The sequence below is a fragment of the Rhinopithecus roxellana genome, chromosome 13, assembly GCF_007565055.1.
Source record: "Rhinopithecus roxellana isolate Shanxi Qingling chromosome 13, ASM756505v1, whole genome shotgun sequence".
Classification (NCBI taxonomy): Eukaryota; Metazoa; Chordata; class Mammalia; order Primates; family Cercopithecidae; genus Rhinopithecus; species Rhinopithecus roxellana.
This window is the reverse complement of record NC_044561.1, coordinates 55,372,404-55,388,697: the sequence shown is the minus strand read 5'-3', so window position 1 is coordinate 55,388,697 and position 16,294 is coordinate 55,372,404. Positions and strand designations below refer to the sequence as shown.

At 42.0% G+C, this 16,294-nt stretch overlaps 1 protein-coding gene across 1 annotated transcript in view; it reads left to right on the top strand.

Moving 5' to 3' along the window:
- The window catches only part of DSCAM (DS cell adhesion molecule), a 350,956-nt gene that overhangs the window by 233,811 nt on the left and 100,851 nt on the right, over nt 1-16,294 (top strand). Inside the window, 1 exon segment of the mRNA XM_030915322.1 lies at nt 4,165-4,298. Coding sequence (XP_030771182.1) covers nt 4,165-4,298 — 134 coding nt within the window.

Here is a 16,294-nt window from a genome sequence, read left to right as displayed (position 1 = left end):
CCTTTTTATTAACTGAAAGCCGAGTGATTAGGACCTCAGTGATACCTGCACAAGCCCTTCACCTTTGCCACATGGCACAACCTGCCCATGGGAGGGATCTGTCCATCGTAGTAACAGGTGCCACACCCATTCGAGGGGAAGGAATCACCGAGGCACATACACTAGAGGGCAAGGATCTTGGGACCCATCGTAGAATCCCGCCTACCACACAGACACGAATGAAATCAGTTTTCCACTCTTGAAAAATCTGTATTGAGGATCTAGTATGTTCCAGATACTGGCCCAGGAACTAAAGATGCAGAGAAACAGGATGGGCATGGTGGGGTTTGCAAGCTAGTGGGGGAGACAGATGTTGATAGATCACCCCTGAGTGGATTGTGTCAAGTGCAATGATGAAAACGAGTCTCGACAGAGACATGGGAGCCCTGACCTGACCTAAGCTGGTGATCAGGGAAGACTTCCTGGAGAAAATGACACATACTAGACCCTGAGAGATGAGTAGGAGTTGCCAGGGAGAAGGCAGAGGGTGGGAGAAAGTCCAGACAGAGGCATCCCAAGGTCCTGGATCATGGCAGCCCAAGGGCCCGGGGTGGGAGAAGCAGACCACGTTCAGGGAACTGAAACAGAGCTCAGTGTTGGGGAGCACCAGCGAATCAGGGGTAGAGCCCAGCTGCTGACCTGTCATGTCCATGTGGACATCCAAAGGGCTCGTCAAGTCACAGTGGGAAGAGAATTCCAGGTTCTGGTTCTTGCAACTGAGAAGATGGGGGGAGCCCATTTCCTGAGATGGGGCAAGAGAAGTGCAGGTTTGGATAGAAGACGGTGAGCCCTGTTGTGACTATGTTGGCCTAAAGTGCCTGTGTGATCCCTGGTGGAAACGTCTCAGCCAATTGGACACATGAGACACAGAAGCATCTGCAGCTCAGAAGGGATGTCCAGGTGCATTGGAGGAATGTAGAAGAGAGAATTCTCTGAAGGCCACATTCTTTACTGCAATCAATTAAACTTGTATGCAGAACTTCTCCTACGATGCCCAGGAATTCATGAAAACTTCCCAAGCTCGTTTTGACCTTCATAAGAAAAACTCAGATTACCAAAATGGAATGTGGTCACTAAGAATGTTTCAAGAAAATATGTCCCAGACAGACATATACCATTTTTTACTCCATCCTCTGCCATCTCTGTCTTCTGCAACTCTCAGTGTCTGGTGTTTGTCATTCACCACTGAGTCACAAAGTAAAGGCTAGTATCATTTAATGACATTTAATCTAAGGACATAAGGATGGTTATTAGAGATGATAGCTAGAACTTATTTAGCGCCTACTCTACAGAGAACGGTAAATCATTTACATGAAGTATCTCTTGTAAATCTAACAGCAAAAACATAAGTCGGCACAATTATTGTTGTCGATTTATAAATGAGGGAACTAAAGATTATTAGAGAAGTTAATCGACTTGCTCAGGACATGGAACTAAGGGGTAGAGCCGCATGAAACCAGCAGTGAGGCTCCAGGGCCCACACCTTTAAGCTTTATGATATTGTCCAAACCAGAATGAAAATGTTAAGTTCTAGCTCTGAAAAGATTAGCTCAGTCATCCAGAAAGCGTTTCCAAAATGCCGTGTTCTTCAAATTTTCTATGTTGTTATTTTATTGTACAAAGTTCTAGTAACCATACAAGGAAAGACTGTGCAAGATAGATCATAAATCCGTGTAGGAGGAGTCAACTGCGCGTTTAGATGGTGCAGTCAAAGCCCCTTGATCGGCTGTGACACAGGCATGCTCATGGAAATCCTCAATTGAAACAAGGAACCACCAAACTTTACAGTGGCCAAGAAGTACCCGAAATGCTGCATTTTAACTTAATACATATAAATATGTATTCATTCCCTAATCATTCTCTAATCACATGACTTAGGATCACTTCAAGTTTTGGGTGAAAACATTGGAGTTCTGTGCCATCTTTTACTGCATGAACTGTGTATTTAATGGGTAGCATCTGCATTTTTCAATTGGTGTCTCAAGAGCATGTGACCATTTATCAACGATCTATTTGCAAATGGAGACAAATCCACATGTCCCATTCTTCATAGTGGTCCTGACCAAACATAGATCAGCCTTCTTCCTTCCTTCCTTTCTTCCTTCCTTCTTTCCTTGCTTCCTTTCTTCCTTTTCTTTTCTTTTTTTATCCTTCCATCCTTTTGTCTTCCCTTCTTCCTTCCCTCCTTCCTTCCTTTCTTTTTTCTTCCCTCTTTCCTTTCTTCCTTCCTTCCCTCCGTCATTCCTTTTGTTCTTCCCTCCTTGATTTCTTTCTCTTTTTAATTTCTTTGTAACTTGTCTCTAAGGAAGCCTTTCCAAAGCAGTCCCATTAAGTGTCATAGAAACAGCTTTCTTTGCACTTGAATTTCATTGGTTTATGTAATGAATTAACTTACAGTATTACCCGTGACAGGTACAATTGTCACGAACAGGTTGGAAACAAATAGAATTGACTCCTCTTCAGCAGGCATTCAACTGGTTGGTGCTAAACTACCTGGCCTCCTAAAGAGAAGATGTCCAGCAAGAGTGTTCACTGTGGTGAACACCAACCAGGGGCTTTATGGAAACGACTGAGAGTGTTGGCTAAGCTGGGTGTCTACTAGGATTAAAATCCTCATGAAACGTTCACTCTGCCCTTGTTCAGGAGGAGCCCTGGCAGCTCTGAACTAGGTTGTGGATGTCTTAGACATTACCCTCACCTGATTGGGGTTTGTTCTCATGGGATTTCTTAACCCAGGATCTGTCATTTATGTGTGTTACCTTTTCTAGACCTTCCACTGTCTGCAAGACTTGCCAAAACTGGATTTTATATTTTCAAATGGTGACTATGTCCAACCCAAGTTAGTTCTCACCAGAGCTCTTGGTTTTGTTATGCAGACTTAGAAGAGTCAAGATGACAATTATGAGATGCACATTCACCTCCAAAACTATTTACTGAGCAGTTGCATTGCCGTCAAAGCAGTAAAAGACTCACAGCTTTCTCCAGGGGTTTGCAAGGGACTTATATTGGCTTGAATTTCAGTGCCTCCATCAATGTGCTTGCCCTTCATGTGGACAGTGAGGTTAATAAGGAACAAAGCAAGAGCTCTGATGCCTTTCTCACTGGCACTTACGACATTTTGGCATCTTCTGTGTCTTGGTCATCTCACCGCACCCCCCAACTCTTCAACCTGGAAAATAAAAGAACAAGAGGAGTGGGACATGCCTTCAATCTCACTCCCAAATCATGCTTAGTATTGCTGCCAGCATGTTCTGCCTTCTTAGCTGGTTTACAGGGGAGAGTTTGTCTTACATGGATACTGTGAATCTTGGACACAATAATCCCTATTCATCAACAATATTTCCATTTCTCCTGAGCCCAAAGTGGTGCCATTACAAAATGACTGGGGTGAGGGAGAGTGGGGTCTCCATGGCTGAGGTAGTTCACCCTCATGCGTCTCAAATTGAGGATCCAAAAGGTTCATCCCCAGTACATTCAAAGCCAAAAACTGCAGCAGAAATAAGACTGATCCAGAAGTTAACTGTCTAGTTATCCAGAGGCAGGAAGTCTCCAAGCACTGAAATGGGCTGGGAAGGCTCCCCAGGACAAAAGGGACTAGAATGGACTGTATCAGGTCCTAGAGCTACAGAGAACCACAGACTCCAACATTAGGAATGTATTTGCTGTCTCTGAGTTCTGGAGGCTGGAAGTCCAGAATCAAGGTGTCTGCAGGGCTGGTTATCTCTGAGAGCTTTGAGACAAGCATCTGTTCTTGGCTTCTCTCCTTGGCTTATAGATGCCGTCTTCTCCCTGTGTCTTCACATCATCTTCCTTCTATACATGTCTGTCTCTGTGCCAAAACTGGCCTTTTTATAAGGAGACCAGAAGTACTGGATTAGAGGCCACACTAACAAACTCATTTTAACTCAATTACCTCTGTAAAGACCCTACCTCCAATGACAGTGTCATTCTGAGGTCCTGGGGGTTAGGACTTCAACATATGCATTTGGGGGGACACAGCAGAACCCGTAATGCTCAACCTCAAAGAGCTGAACAGTGAGCATGGAGTGGGGTCGTGTTGGGAGGCGTGGGCCCGCAAGCCCAAGTCGAGGCCCCACCTTGTGACTAAACACACGGCTCTTCCAGTTCCAGGTCCTCCCGCGGGCGTGAAGGCAGCAGCAGCCTCAGCCTCCATGGTCTTTGTGTCCTGGCTTCCCCCTCTCAAGCTGAACGGCATCATCCGAAAGTACACTGTATTCTGCTCCCACCCCTATCCCACAGTAAGTTGGTAAATAACCAAGTGCCTTTCAAGCGTCTGCCAGGGACGAGCTGCAGGTGCTCGTGCTGGACAGTTTTGTTCCTTTGTTTCCTACCTACTTGGGTCTTTCCAGTGATTTTGTTTTGCCCCTGCTGTCTCCACATACAAAGCAAAGTCCTCATTTACACCTCATTTGAAAATACGCTCCTGAATCATGACAAGGGGGACAATTGTCTAGAATTATTGTTTATTTGGTGAGTTCCCACTAAACTGCCAGCAGCCTGATCAAAATCAAAGCCCAGAGGCCTTAATTGTGCCTTAATTGATAGTCAGTGGACAACACCTATTGATTTTACTGTTGGACTCATCATGACGGGCACTTTACGCCTTCCCTCCCTCCCGACTCCTTCCCTCCCTCCTTCCTTCCCTCCCACCCCACCCCATCCCTTCCTTTCCCTCCTCCATCTCACACTGGGAAAAGAATAGCAGGCAAAACCCTATTGTGCTAGAAATGAGAGACTTTCATGAAGATCTATTACCCTTATGGTTATAGCAGTCAGCCTGGTTCATTGTGAAGGAACTAAAAGTTATTTACTCTTTCAAAGTGTGGTTTTTGTTATCATTCATATTATTCCTGCTGAATAATTATTATAAAATTAGACTGCTTCTGAGACCACACCAAAACATATCAAAAAGGAAATTAAAAAAAAAAAAAGAAAACATTGAAATCACCCACCAAAACTGATGATGTCTTCATAGAAACATTAGACATTTTCTGCGGCAGGTGCCGTGTGTCTTCCATCTTTGCATCTCCAGCTTCCAGTATAGAACTTGACACATGTAGTCATTCACTAAGCGTTTGTGGAGTGAATATACACACTGGTTTTGTTTATTTTCTGGTAAAATACACAAAACGTAAAACTTAGCATCTTAACCACTTTGATTATCGAGTTTATCAGTGTTAAATACCTTCACATTGTTGTGAAACCATCACCACCATCCATCTCCAGAACTCTACAAAACCAAAACTCTGTCCCCATTAAACACGAATTCCCCATCCTCCCTCCAGCCAGCCCCTGGCACCCACCATTCTACTTTCTGTCTCTGGATTTGACTCCTCTAGAGATCTCATGCATGTGGAATGATACAGCATTTATCACTTAGTGACCGGCTCGTTTCATTGACCTGATATCCTCAAGGTTCATCCATGTTGTAGCATGCGATGGAATCTCCTTCCTTGTGAAGGCTGAAAAATATTCCCAAACAAATTTATGGATTAATCTTTTAATCAAGGTGATGTGTTTGTGCAAGCTCAAAGTCCACAGGGGCCCTTGAGGCCTGGTGTACCCCAACAGTGAGTACGAGCGAGAGAGTGTGCAGGCTTGCTTGGCCCATGAAGGTCCGTCTGTCTGCTGAAAAAGGTGTGTGCTCTACTGCTTATGCATTCATGGCAGTACTCTGTCCTTGAAGTCAATACGTAAATGTAAATGGTCTGAGTTAGGCTCCACAGTGTTTTTATGGGCTTCTTATGTGATTTTCAATATGCTGTTAATCCTCACTTGCTGAATCCTACCATCAAAGCGCAGAGATGTAGAGCACCGTAGACACAGAAAAAAAACTGAGCCATTGTGCCCTCTACTCAGAGTGGCAATTCTTCGAGGACCCCCCACCCTGCCCAGGGTGGCTTCTGATTTTCTCCTTAATACTGACGTGTCCCTGTATTCACCAAAGAGAGACAAAAATTATTGCTGAAATAAAGCATACTCATTTTCCACTAGAACTTGAATTGTATCTGTATTAGTATTCACTCATTCATTCATTGATCTCTTTGCTACGGGATTCATGTTTGCTGTTTTGACTCTAACAGGCTAGAAAGCACCTAGCAGGGTACAGAAACACCAGCAGCTTCCTCTCGTTTTGTCTTCTCAATCAGATCTTCATCTGTAAACTAAAAATCCCTACCTGGCTTATTTGAAATGAGTCCTTAGTGACTGATGCTTAATGAGGAAGCCCCTCTTTGTGGATGATACAGGCTGTATCTGGCTCTGTCCTCCCAGCCTGAGAATTACATACAATAAAAAAGGAAGAAAAAACATCCTATCCTGAAAATAAAGTCACACAGGTGTTGTTAGATGGGGTAGAAATGTGTTTCCCTGGGATTTCTCCTGTCTCTTCGCCCACAGAACAATGGGATTTGACCTGCCCAGGATCTTAACAATACACTCTCAAAAGGGACAGTAATGAGGGCCAGCCAGGCATGGTGGCTCACGCCTGTAATCCCAGCAGTTTGGGAAACCAAGGCAGGAGGATCACTTGAGGCCAGGAGTTTGAGACCAGCCTGGCCAACATATGAAACTCCGTCTCTACAAAAAATACAAAAATTAGCCAGGCGTGGTGGCACATGCCTGTAATCCCAGGTACTCGGGAGGAGGCTGAGGCAGGAGAAACTCTTGAACCTGGGAGGCAGAGGTGGCAGTGAGCCAAAATGACACCACTGCACTCCAGCCTGGGCAACACAGCAAGACTCCATAAAAAAGAAAAAAAAGACAGTAATGAGAACAAACCAACCAGAAAAAGGTGGGAAATAACAGCTGAGATTTTTATCAGGGTATCTCTGTGTTGGCTTTTGACCATATTAAAAAGACTAGAGACATAGAAATATGATGAACGGGTGCCTGTGTTCTTCCAGGCGGTGATACCTAGAAAGTGTTTCAAGGAGGTCCCAGAACCCCAAACACAGGTGGTGATACCTACAAAGTGTTACAAGGAGGTCCCAGAACCCCAGAGCACCCTCATCGAAGTGAAGTGAACTAAAAATAGTTCCATCTCCATATCCACATTCCTATCTATCTATCTTAACCATCGTTTAAGACCATGAGGCCTATTTTTTACATCAAATAATATCGTTGAGTCAAGGTCAGAGACAATTATTTCTCTTCAAAGGTGAATATTTGTAAAGAGTATCTATTATTCTGTTTTAAATATGAAATGATCAAGAAACGTTAAAGTACAGGAAAGGAGAGTTTTTTTGTTTTTTTGGTTTTTTTTTTTTTAATTATTTTTTTTCCGTCAGTTTCTGCAATTTGACTTTCAGTAAACTGGATGCTGTCAAGTTTTCTGAGGCATTTGCATTTCTGGCTATGTGTACGAATGACCACCAGAGGGCAGTATGAGCTCTAGCTATTTTCCTTGCTCATAAATCTGAATTTTTTTTATTTGAAATGATTTCATAGTTGAATGTAGAACATAGGGGGATAAATCAGGACACAATATGCCTTGTAAATTTGATCCTTTTTATAAGAGTCCCTCAGATAACCTCCTCGCTGATGTCAATTTCTCTCAAGATCCCAAATTCATCTCCCTTTCTTGGGAAAGGACCTTGTTAAAATAGACAAGCTTTTAAATCTAATATGTGACATATAATGTCTGCTAATGGGCACTTATTTCATGGTGCTGTCTCAGTTTAGCTTACAAAAAGCCATTAGAATTTGAAACATTGCATGTGGCCCGATGACAAGTTAGAGTAACTGAGAAGGAATCTGCAAACAGGTTGTCTGCAGATGGTGCTGACTGAACATGAACCTTCCCTCAGGGGTCCAGCAGTGCAACGAGATATTAAACTCCCCAATCAGAGATTCAAACTGCAAAATCTCAAAAGTCATTGGATTCAGAGCCTCATCCCCAGAATTTGCAGATTCTGGCTATTAATTTTAATATATAATGGTTGGAATGATCAAACAATCGATTATAAGCAATGAAAGTCCAAAGACGTGAGACGGCCCTTTTGAGGTCTCAGGAAGGAAACAGTCAAGCTTCATTTCCTCCCTAATGCTCCGGTCTACATAAAAGCAGTCTGCAAAAATTTTACATACAGACTGCTTTTACTATATACACATTAAGTAAGCATTATGATATAGACATTGTCTATTTCACAATGCTAATCTCATTTACAGAGTTTAGAAATGTAAAATTAGGAAGCACAGACTTCTCATTAATGAAAACTAAAAGTCAGAAGGCATGAAATATCTCTGAGCTGTGATTCACATTAGTTATTCCAGCTTCAGATGATAACATTATTCAGTTCCTATACATAGTACGTGCTCAATAAATGTTGCTGAGTGAACCAGTGAGAATACACCACTACTCTTCTTACCCAGAAGACTTGGGGAATTAAACTCTCCACAGTGTAGACCACAACTTAGAATTAAACAAGTCTTCTGGGAGGCAAAGTAGCTCACCAGGTCCAGACAGCTTCCCACCCCAGGCAACAGGTGTGTGTTTGCCTCCCAACCGGCCGCAGACTGCGTCGAGTAAAGCCATAGTCAGGCCGAGGGTGAAAGGGGACTTCCAAGGACCAGAAATGTGCAGGAATCTCAAGGAGTGGGAAAGTGGTATAACGTGGAATCTGGAAAGCAGCATCTAACATGCTCATGTGTATCTACAATGATACTCATCACAGTGTTCATTCTTCCTCTCTCACACGAAACAGGGACCTCCTGGCTGTATTAAAATGTCATTCCTCCCTCCCAGTACCCTCCCTATTTCATGTCACTGTAGCATATAGTGACACTACTAGACAGCAGTTTGCTTTTAAAATCCTCCTTTTCTTAGCTTCCATTATCTTGTTTTTTATTCTTTGTTGCTTCTCGTCCCTCTGCTTCCCACCCTTAAATGTAGGCATTTTCCAATATTCTTCCTTTATCACTTTTAATATTCTACACTATCTCTGTAGATCATTGACTCTGCTCGTGTAATTTACTATCTATCATCTGAAATTAAAGAGTTCACATTTTTTATTTCTAATCCTGACAGTCTTAGAGAACCATCAGTCCTATACTTCCAACTTACCACCATCTGCGTACTCAGGAAGACCTCTCCAATACTTCGCATTCAGTGTGCCCACAAACACATTTAGACTTGTCTCTCCCTCTCTTCCTGTGTTCTAGTTTAGCTGATGATCTAACAAAATCTGCTGCTTTCTGACCAGAAGCTCCGAGCTACCTATAGTTCCTCTCCTAATCATTCATTCGTTTATACCACAAATAAACAGAGTACTACTCTTACACCAAGCTCTGAGCCAGGTTCTGAATCACATCACTCAAGAGATGCTGAGTTAGGGGGCATCACAAACAGGCCTGAAACCTCAGTGATTTACAACAACCAACGGTTCTATTTTTCTTTCACGATCATGCTCATTGTGAGTACATGGCAGTCCATGCCGTGTTATCTTCACTCCAGGAAGGACCCAGGCAGGTTTCATGACAAAGAGAAAGAAATCTCTGAGGCTCTGACATAGGCATGTAAATGCTCCAGCACAAATCATGGGCCAGAATCTGTCGTAAGATTCTGGTCCATGTCTTAACCACAAGGGAACCATGACGTATGCTCCAAACCCATACCCAGAAGTTCTAGGAAAGGCAGGAAACACTGGACAATGTCACCCTTCTGTGTAATGTGACAGAGGACACAGCAGTGATGTGTACAGCACAGTGCAGGAGTGCGGACGGGGGGTCACTCAAACACAGGGCCAGAGATGGTTGCTTGGAACACATAGCTAGTCCTGGCTTGCAGGAAGAGAAGAATCTTACCTGATGAATCAGAGGCAGGAGGGGGTAATATGATCAGAGGAAATAAATGAGCAAAGTGACATCATGTCACAAGAGCTCTCTGCAATGTCTTGTTTGTTTGTTTGAGACAGAGTTTCACTCTGTTGCCAGGCTGGAGTGCAGTGGCACCATCTTGGCTCACTGCAACCTCTGCCTCCCAGGTTCAAACGATTCTCCTGCCTCAACCTCCTGAGTAGCTGGGATTACAGGTGCCCACCACCATGCCAGGCTAATTTTTGTGGTTTTAGTGGAGACGGCGTTTCACCATGTTGGCCGGGCTGGTCTCGAACTCTTGACCTCAGGTGATGCGCCCACCTCTGCCTTCCAATGCAAGATCTTCTTAATCTCCTTTCCTTTCACACCCACTGCCCTTGCCTTGCTTCAGGTCCTCCCCCAGAGAACCAAAACCAAGTCAGAAGCCTTCCCACTGCCAGGCTCAACTCCCAGTCTGCTGTCCACATCCCTGTCACAATTCATTTTTCCAATTCTGAATCTGAGCATGTTATTCCTTTGTGCACATTTCTTGGATGACTTCTCATTTTTTACCTAAAGACATTGAAAATTCACAATATGACCTAGATAGAGTTCCACAATCCAGCTGCAACTCCTATCTAGTTTCATATTCTACTAACCTTCTTCCATCTGGTATCTAAGTAATACCATGTCTCATATGTGTCTGCATTTGTGTACATGTGTATGTGTCTGTGTGTGTGTGTATGTATGCGTTGGATTCTCCTTGCCTTTTCCATCTTATCCTCTTTGGTAAAAATGTTTATTGTTTAAAGCTGAACTTAAATACTTTATTTTTATTTCACCATTTCTTAGCACTGGCTACATGTTAGGCACTGGGTGCCAAAAGCTTTATACCTATGGTTTTTGAACTTGTTCTATGGTGACCCACAATAGAAAATATAAGTTATAATCACACTGTGGAAGTACACGCACCACAAACTTACATTGACGAAACGTGATGCCCTCTGCTATTTTCTGTTCCATTTGATTTTTTTTTCTATTCTATTTCATTTTGTTTTTAAAGTGGTTGTCATGTGTTCCACTAAATTCCTCCTGTGACTCACATTTTTAAAAATACTGTTGTGCATCAGTTAATTCTGGTGACTATCTTACACAGGAAGCATTGTGATTGTTATCTTCATTTACCGATACTGAAATGAAGACTGTACAATCTGGCCAGAGCCACGCAGGTTAGCAAAGGAAGACGGGACCTGCAACCCACAGGGGGCTGAGTTCTGAGTCCCAGCTCTTTGTCCTGATGCTCACCTGCCTTCCCTGGGATGTCAGCTCCATCCTGCCCCAGGCGTTCCCAGCACTGACTTTCAACCTCACTTTGACATAACCACAATCTCTCGCGTTGTTGTTAGACATGGGCATAGGCTGGCAAACCTGTTACTGTGCTGAAACAGTGGATGCTCCTCAAATGTGTGTTGAATTAAATTTTATAGATTATGACTGTGAGTCATCTAAAAGAGGTTAAATTGTGTAATGAAGCTGTAGCTTAATAAGGCAAGAAATTGTGTTATGTACTTTGGGATGCTTTGTATCCCAGAAGGATTTGGATCGAGTGCCTGTGCTTTTAAATCACTTACATAGAAATCATTCTTCCATCATTTTATTTAAATGACTTAAGGGTGAATCTTTTTTTTTTTTTTTTTTTTGAGACAGAGTCTCGCTCTTTTCCCCAGGCTGGAGGGCAGTGGTGCGATTTTGGCTCACTGCAAGCTCTGCCTACGGGGTTCACGCCATTCTCCTGCCTCAGCCTCCTGAGTAGCTGGGACTACAGGTGCACACGGCCATGCCCAGCTAACTTTTTGTATTTTTAGTAGAGACGGAGTTTCACCGTGTTAGCCAGGATGGTCTCAATCTCCTGACCTCGTGATCCGCCCGCCTCGGCCTCCCAAAGTGCTGGGATTACAAGCGTGAGCCACAGCGCCTAGCTGAATCTCTCTCTCTCTTTTTTTTTTAATAATAGAAAATCTGAAAATTACGGAGATAACACAAGTTAACCTAAAAATAGACAAGTGTGTTCCGTTTACACACATGTAATGAATCGTGTACATGAGACCTTTGTGGAGTGCTTCTATGTGGCAGGCGGATGCTAGGCTCTGTATGTTCTTGGATCATCCAAACATTAGTGTAGCCCCAGCATCCTGTCATGGAATCATATGGCTGGAAAAAACCTAGAAGGGCTTCTTTGAGGCAAAGCTACATCTAAACATCCCAGACATATGAAAATCAATTCTGGTTTTATAAAATTTCTTGAGAAGTCTATTCTTGAAGCTTTCTTGGAAATATCTTTGTATTTCACGGCTAATGGAATGCAGTTCTTTACTTTTTAATTTTTTTTTTTTTTTTTTTTTTTTTTTTTGAGAAGGAGTCTCGCTGTCGCCCAGGCTGGAGTGCAGTGGCCGGTTCTCAGCTCACTGCAAGCTCCGCCTCCCGGGTTTATGCCATTTTCCTGCCTCAGCCTCCCAAGTAGCTGGGACTACAGGCGCCTGCCACCTCGCCTGGCTAGTTTTTTGTATTTTTTAGTAGAGACAGAGTTTCACCGGGTTAGCCAGGATGATCTCGATCTCCTGACCTTGTGATCCGCCCGTCTCGGCCTCCCAAAGTGCTGGGATTACAGGCTTGAGCCACCGTGCCCGGCCTACTTTTTAACTTTTAAGTTCAAGGGTAACATGTGCAGGTTTGTTATAGAGGTAAACTTGTGTCACAGATTTTGTTTTACAGATTATTTCATCACCCAGGTATTAATCCTAATACCCATTAGTTGTTTTCCCTGATCCTCCCCCTCCTCTCACCCTCCACCCTCCAAAAGGTGTGTGTTGTGTGTTGTTCCCCTCTATGTGTCCGTATGTTCTCATAATTTCGCTACCACATACAAGTGAGAACATGTGGTATTCGTTTTTCTATTTCTGTGTTAGTTTGCTAAGAATAATGGCATCCAGCTCCATCCATCTCTGCAAAGGTCATGATCTTGTTCTTTTTCATGATTGCATAGTATTCTATGGTGTATATTTATCACATTTTCTTTATCTAGTCTATCATTGATGGACATTTAGATTGATTTCACATCTTTGCTATTGTGAATAGTGCTGCAATTAATATATGTGTACATGTGTCTTTATAACATAATGATTTATATTCCTTTGGGTATATACCCAGTAATGGGATTGCCAGGTCAAATGGTATTTCTGTCTTTAGGTCTTTGAGCAGAGTTGCCACACTGTCTTTCATGATGGCTGAACTAATTTATACTCCCATCCACAGTGTATAAGCACCCCTTTTTCTCCACAACGTCACCAGCATCTGTTATTTTTTGACTTTTTAATAATAGTCATTTTGACTGGTGTGAGGTGGTATCTCATCGTGGTTTTGATTTGCATTTCTCTAATGATTAGTGATGTTGAGCTTTTCCTATGCTTGTTGGCTGCATGTATGTTCTCTTTTGAAAAGTCTCTGTTCACACCCTCTGCCCACGTTTTATGGGATTATTTTTTTCTTGTAAATTTGTTTAAGTTTCTTATAAAGGTTGAATACTAGACCTTTGTCAGATGCATAGTTTGCAAAAAGTTTCTCCCATTCTGTTAGCTGTTTACTCTGTTGATAATTTATTTTGCTGCACAGAAGCTCTTTCATTTACTTGATCCCATTTGTCCATTTTTGTTGTGGTTGCAAATTGCTTTTGGTGTCTTCATGAAATTTTTGCCCATGCCTATGTCCTGAATAGTAGTATTACCTAGGCTGTCTTCCAGAGTGTTTGTAGCTTTAGGTTTTACATTTACATTTTTAAATCTATCTTGAGTTGATTTTTGTATATGGTGTAAGGAGGGGGGCCAGTTTCAATCTTCTGCATATGGCTAGCTAGTTATCCCAGCACCATTTATTGAATAGGGAATCCTTTCCCCCTTGCTTGTTTTTGTCAGGTTTGTTGAAGATTAGATAGTTGTAGATGTGCAGTCTTATTTCTGGGTGCTTTATTCTGTTCCATTGGTCTATGTGTTTATTCTTGTAGCAGAACTATGCCATTTTGGTTACTGTAGCCCTGTAGTATAGTTTGAAGTCTGGTAGCATGATGCCTCTAGCTTTGTTCTGTTTGCTTAGGATTGCCTTGGATATTTGGGCTCTTTTTGGTTCCAACTGAATTTTAAAATAGTTTTGTGAAGAATGTTAATGGTAGTTTAATGAGAATAGCATTGAATCTATAAATTGCTTTGGGTAGTATAGCCATTTTAAGATATTGATTTTTCCTATTCATGAGCATGAAATGTTTTTCCATTTGTTTGTGTCATCTCTGATTTATTTGAGCAGTAGTTTGTAGTTCCCCTTGTAGAGATCTCTCACCATCCTAGTTAGCTGCATTCCCAGGTATTTCATTCTTTTTGTGTAATTATAAATGGGAATTTATTCCTGATTTGGCTCTCAGCTTGACTGTTGTTGGAGGACAGGAATGCAAGTGATTTTTGCACTATCCTGAGACTTTACTGAAGTTGTTTATCAGCTTAAGAAGCTTTTGGACCGAGATGATGGGGTTTTCTAGATATAGAATCATGCCATTTACAAATAGGGATAGTTTGACTTCCTCTCTTCCTGTTTGAATGCCTTTTATTTCTTCTCTTGCCTGACTGCCCTGGCCAGAACTTCCAATACTATGTTGAGTAGGAGTGGTGAGAAAGGGCATCCTTGTCTTGTGCCAGTTTTCAAGGGGAATACTTCCAGCTTTTGCCCATTCAGTATGATGTTGGCTGTGGGTTTGTCATATATGGGTCATATTATTTCGAGGTATGTTCCCTCAATAACTAGTTGAGAGTTTTTAACACGAATGGATGTTGGATTTTATCAAGAGCCTTTTCTGCATCTGTTTGAGATAAACACATTGGTTCAAAATAAAGGGATGGAGGAAAATCCTGTAAGTAAATCAAAAACAGAAAAAAGCAGGGGTTGCAATCCTAGTTTCTGACAAAACAGACTTTTCTTTTTTTTAATTGAAAAAATGGTTTTTATAAGTAGGCCACTCAATTGCCTGTATGGTATTTTAGCATTTAAGGCTGTTATCTGTTATCTATAGGCTTCCTCTCCTTTTCAATAGGAAAAGTAAGCATAGTTTATTCTTAGAATCATCTTTTAAACTTAAAACTAAAATCAGATCGTGTGTGTGTGTGTGTATATATATATATATATACATTCTTTTTTTTTTATTATACTTTAAGTTCTAGGGTACATGTGCAATAACGTGCAGGTTTGTTATATATGTATACTTGTGCCATGTTGGTGTGCTGCACCCATCAACTTGTCAGCACCCATCAATTCATCATTTATATCATGTATAACTCCCCAATGCAATCCCTCCCCCCTCCCCCCTCCCCATGATAGGCCCCAGTGTGTGATGTTCCCCTTCCCGAGTCCATGTGATCTCATTGTTCAGTTCCCACCTATGAGTGAGAACATGCGGTGTTTGGTTTTCTCTTCTTGTGATAGTTTGCTAAGAATGATGGTTTCCAGCTGCATCCATGTCCCTACAAAGGACGCAAACTCATCCTTTTGTATGGCTGCATAGTATTCCATGGTGTATATGTGCCACATTTTCTTAATCCAGTCTGTCACAGATGGACATTTGGGTTGATTCCAAGTCTTTGCTATTGTGAATAGTGCCGCAATAAACATACGTGTGCATGTGTCTTTGTAGTAGAATAATTTATAATCCTTTGGATATATACCCAGTAGTGGGATGGCTGGGTCATATGGTACATCTAGTTCTAGATCCTTGAGGAATTGCCATACTGTTTTCCATAATGGTTGAACTAGTTTACAATCCCACCAACAGTGTAAAAGTGTTCCTATTTCTCCACATCCTCTCCAACACTTGTTGTTTCCTGATTTTTTAATGATTGCCATTCTAACTGGTGTGAGATGGTATCTCATTGTGGTTTTGATTTGCATTTCTCTGATGGCGAGTGATGATGAGCATTTTTTCATGTGTCTGTTGGCTGACAAAACAGACTTTCAACCAACAAAGAACAAAAAAGACAAAGATCTAACTGTCCTAAATGTACATAATCCTATATTTTATGTAATGATAAAGGGTTCAATTCAAGAAGAATTTAGCTGTCCTAAATATATATACACCCAACACAGGAGCACTCAGATTCATAAAGCAAGTTCTTAGAGACCATCAAAGAGGCTTAGACTCCCACCCAGTAACAGTGGGAGACTTTAACACCCCACTGACAATATTAGACAGATCATTGAGACAAGAAATTAACGAAAATATTCAGGACTTGAGCTCAGGTCCTGAATTAGATGGATCTGATAAATATCTACAGAACTCAAATGGATCTGGAAGATATCTACAGAACTCTCCACCCCTAAACAACAGAATATGCGTTCTTCTCATTGC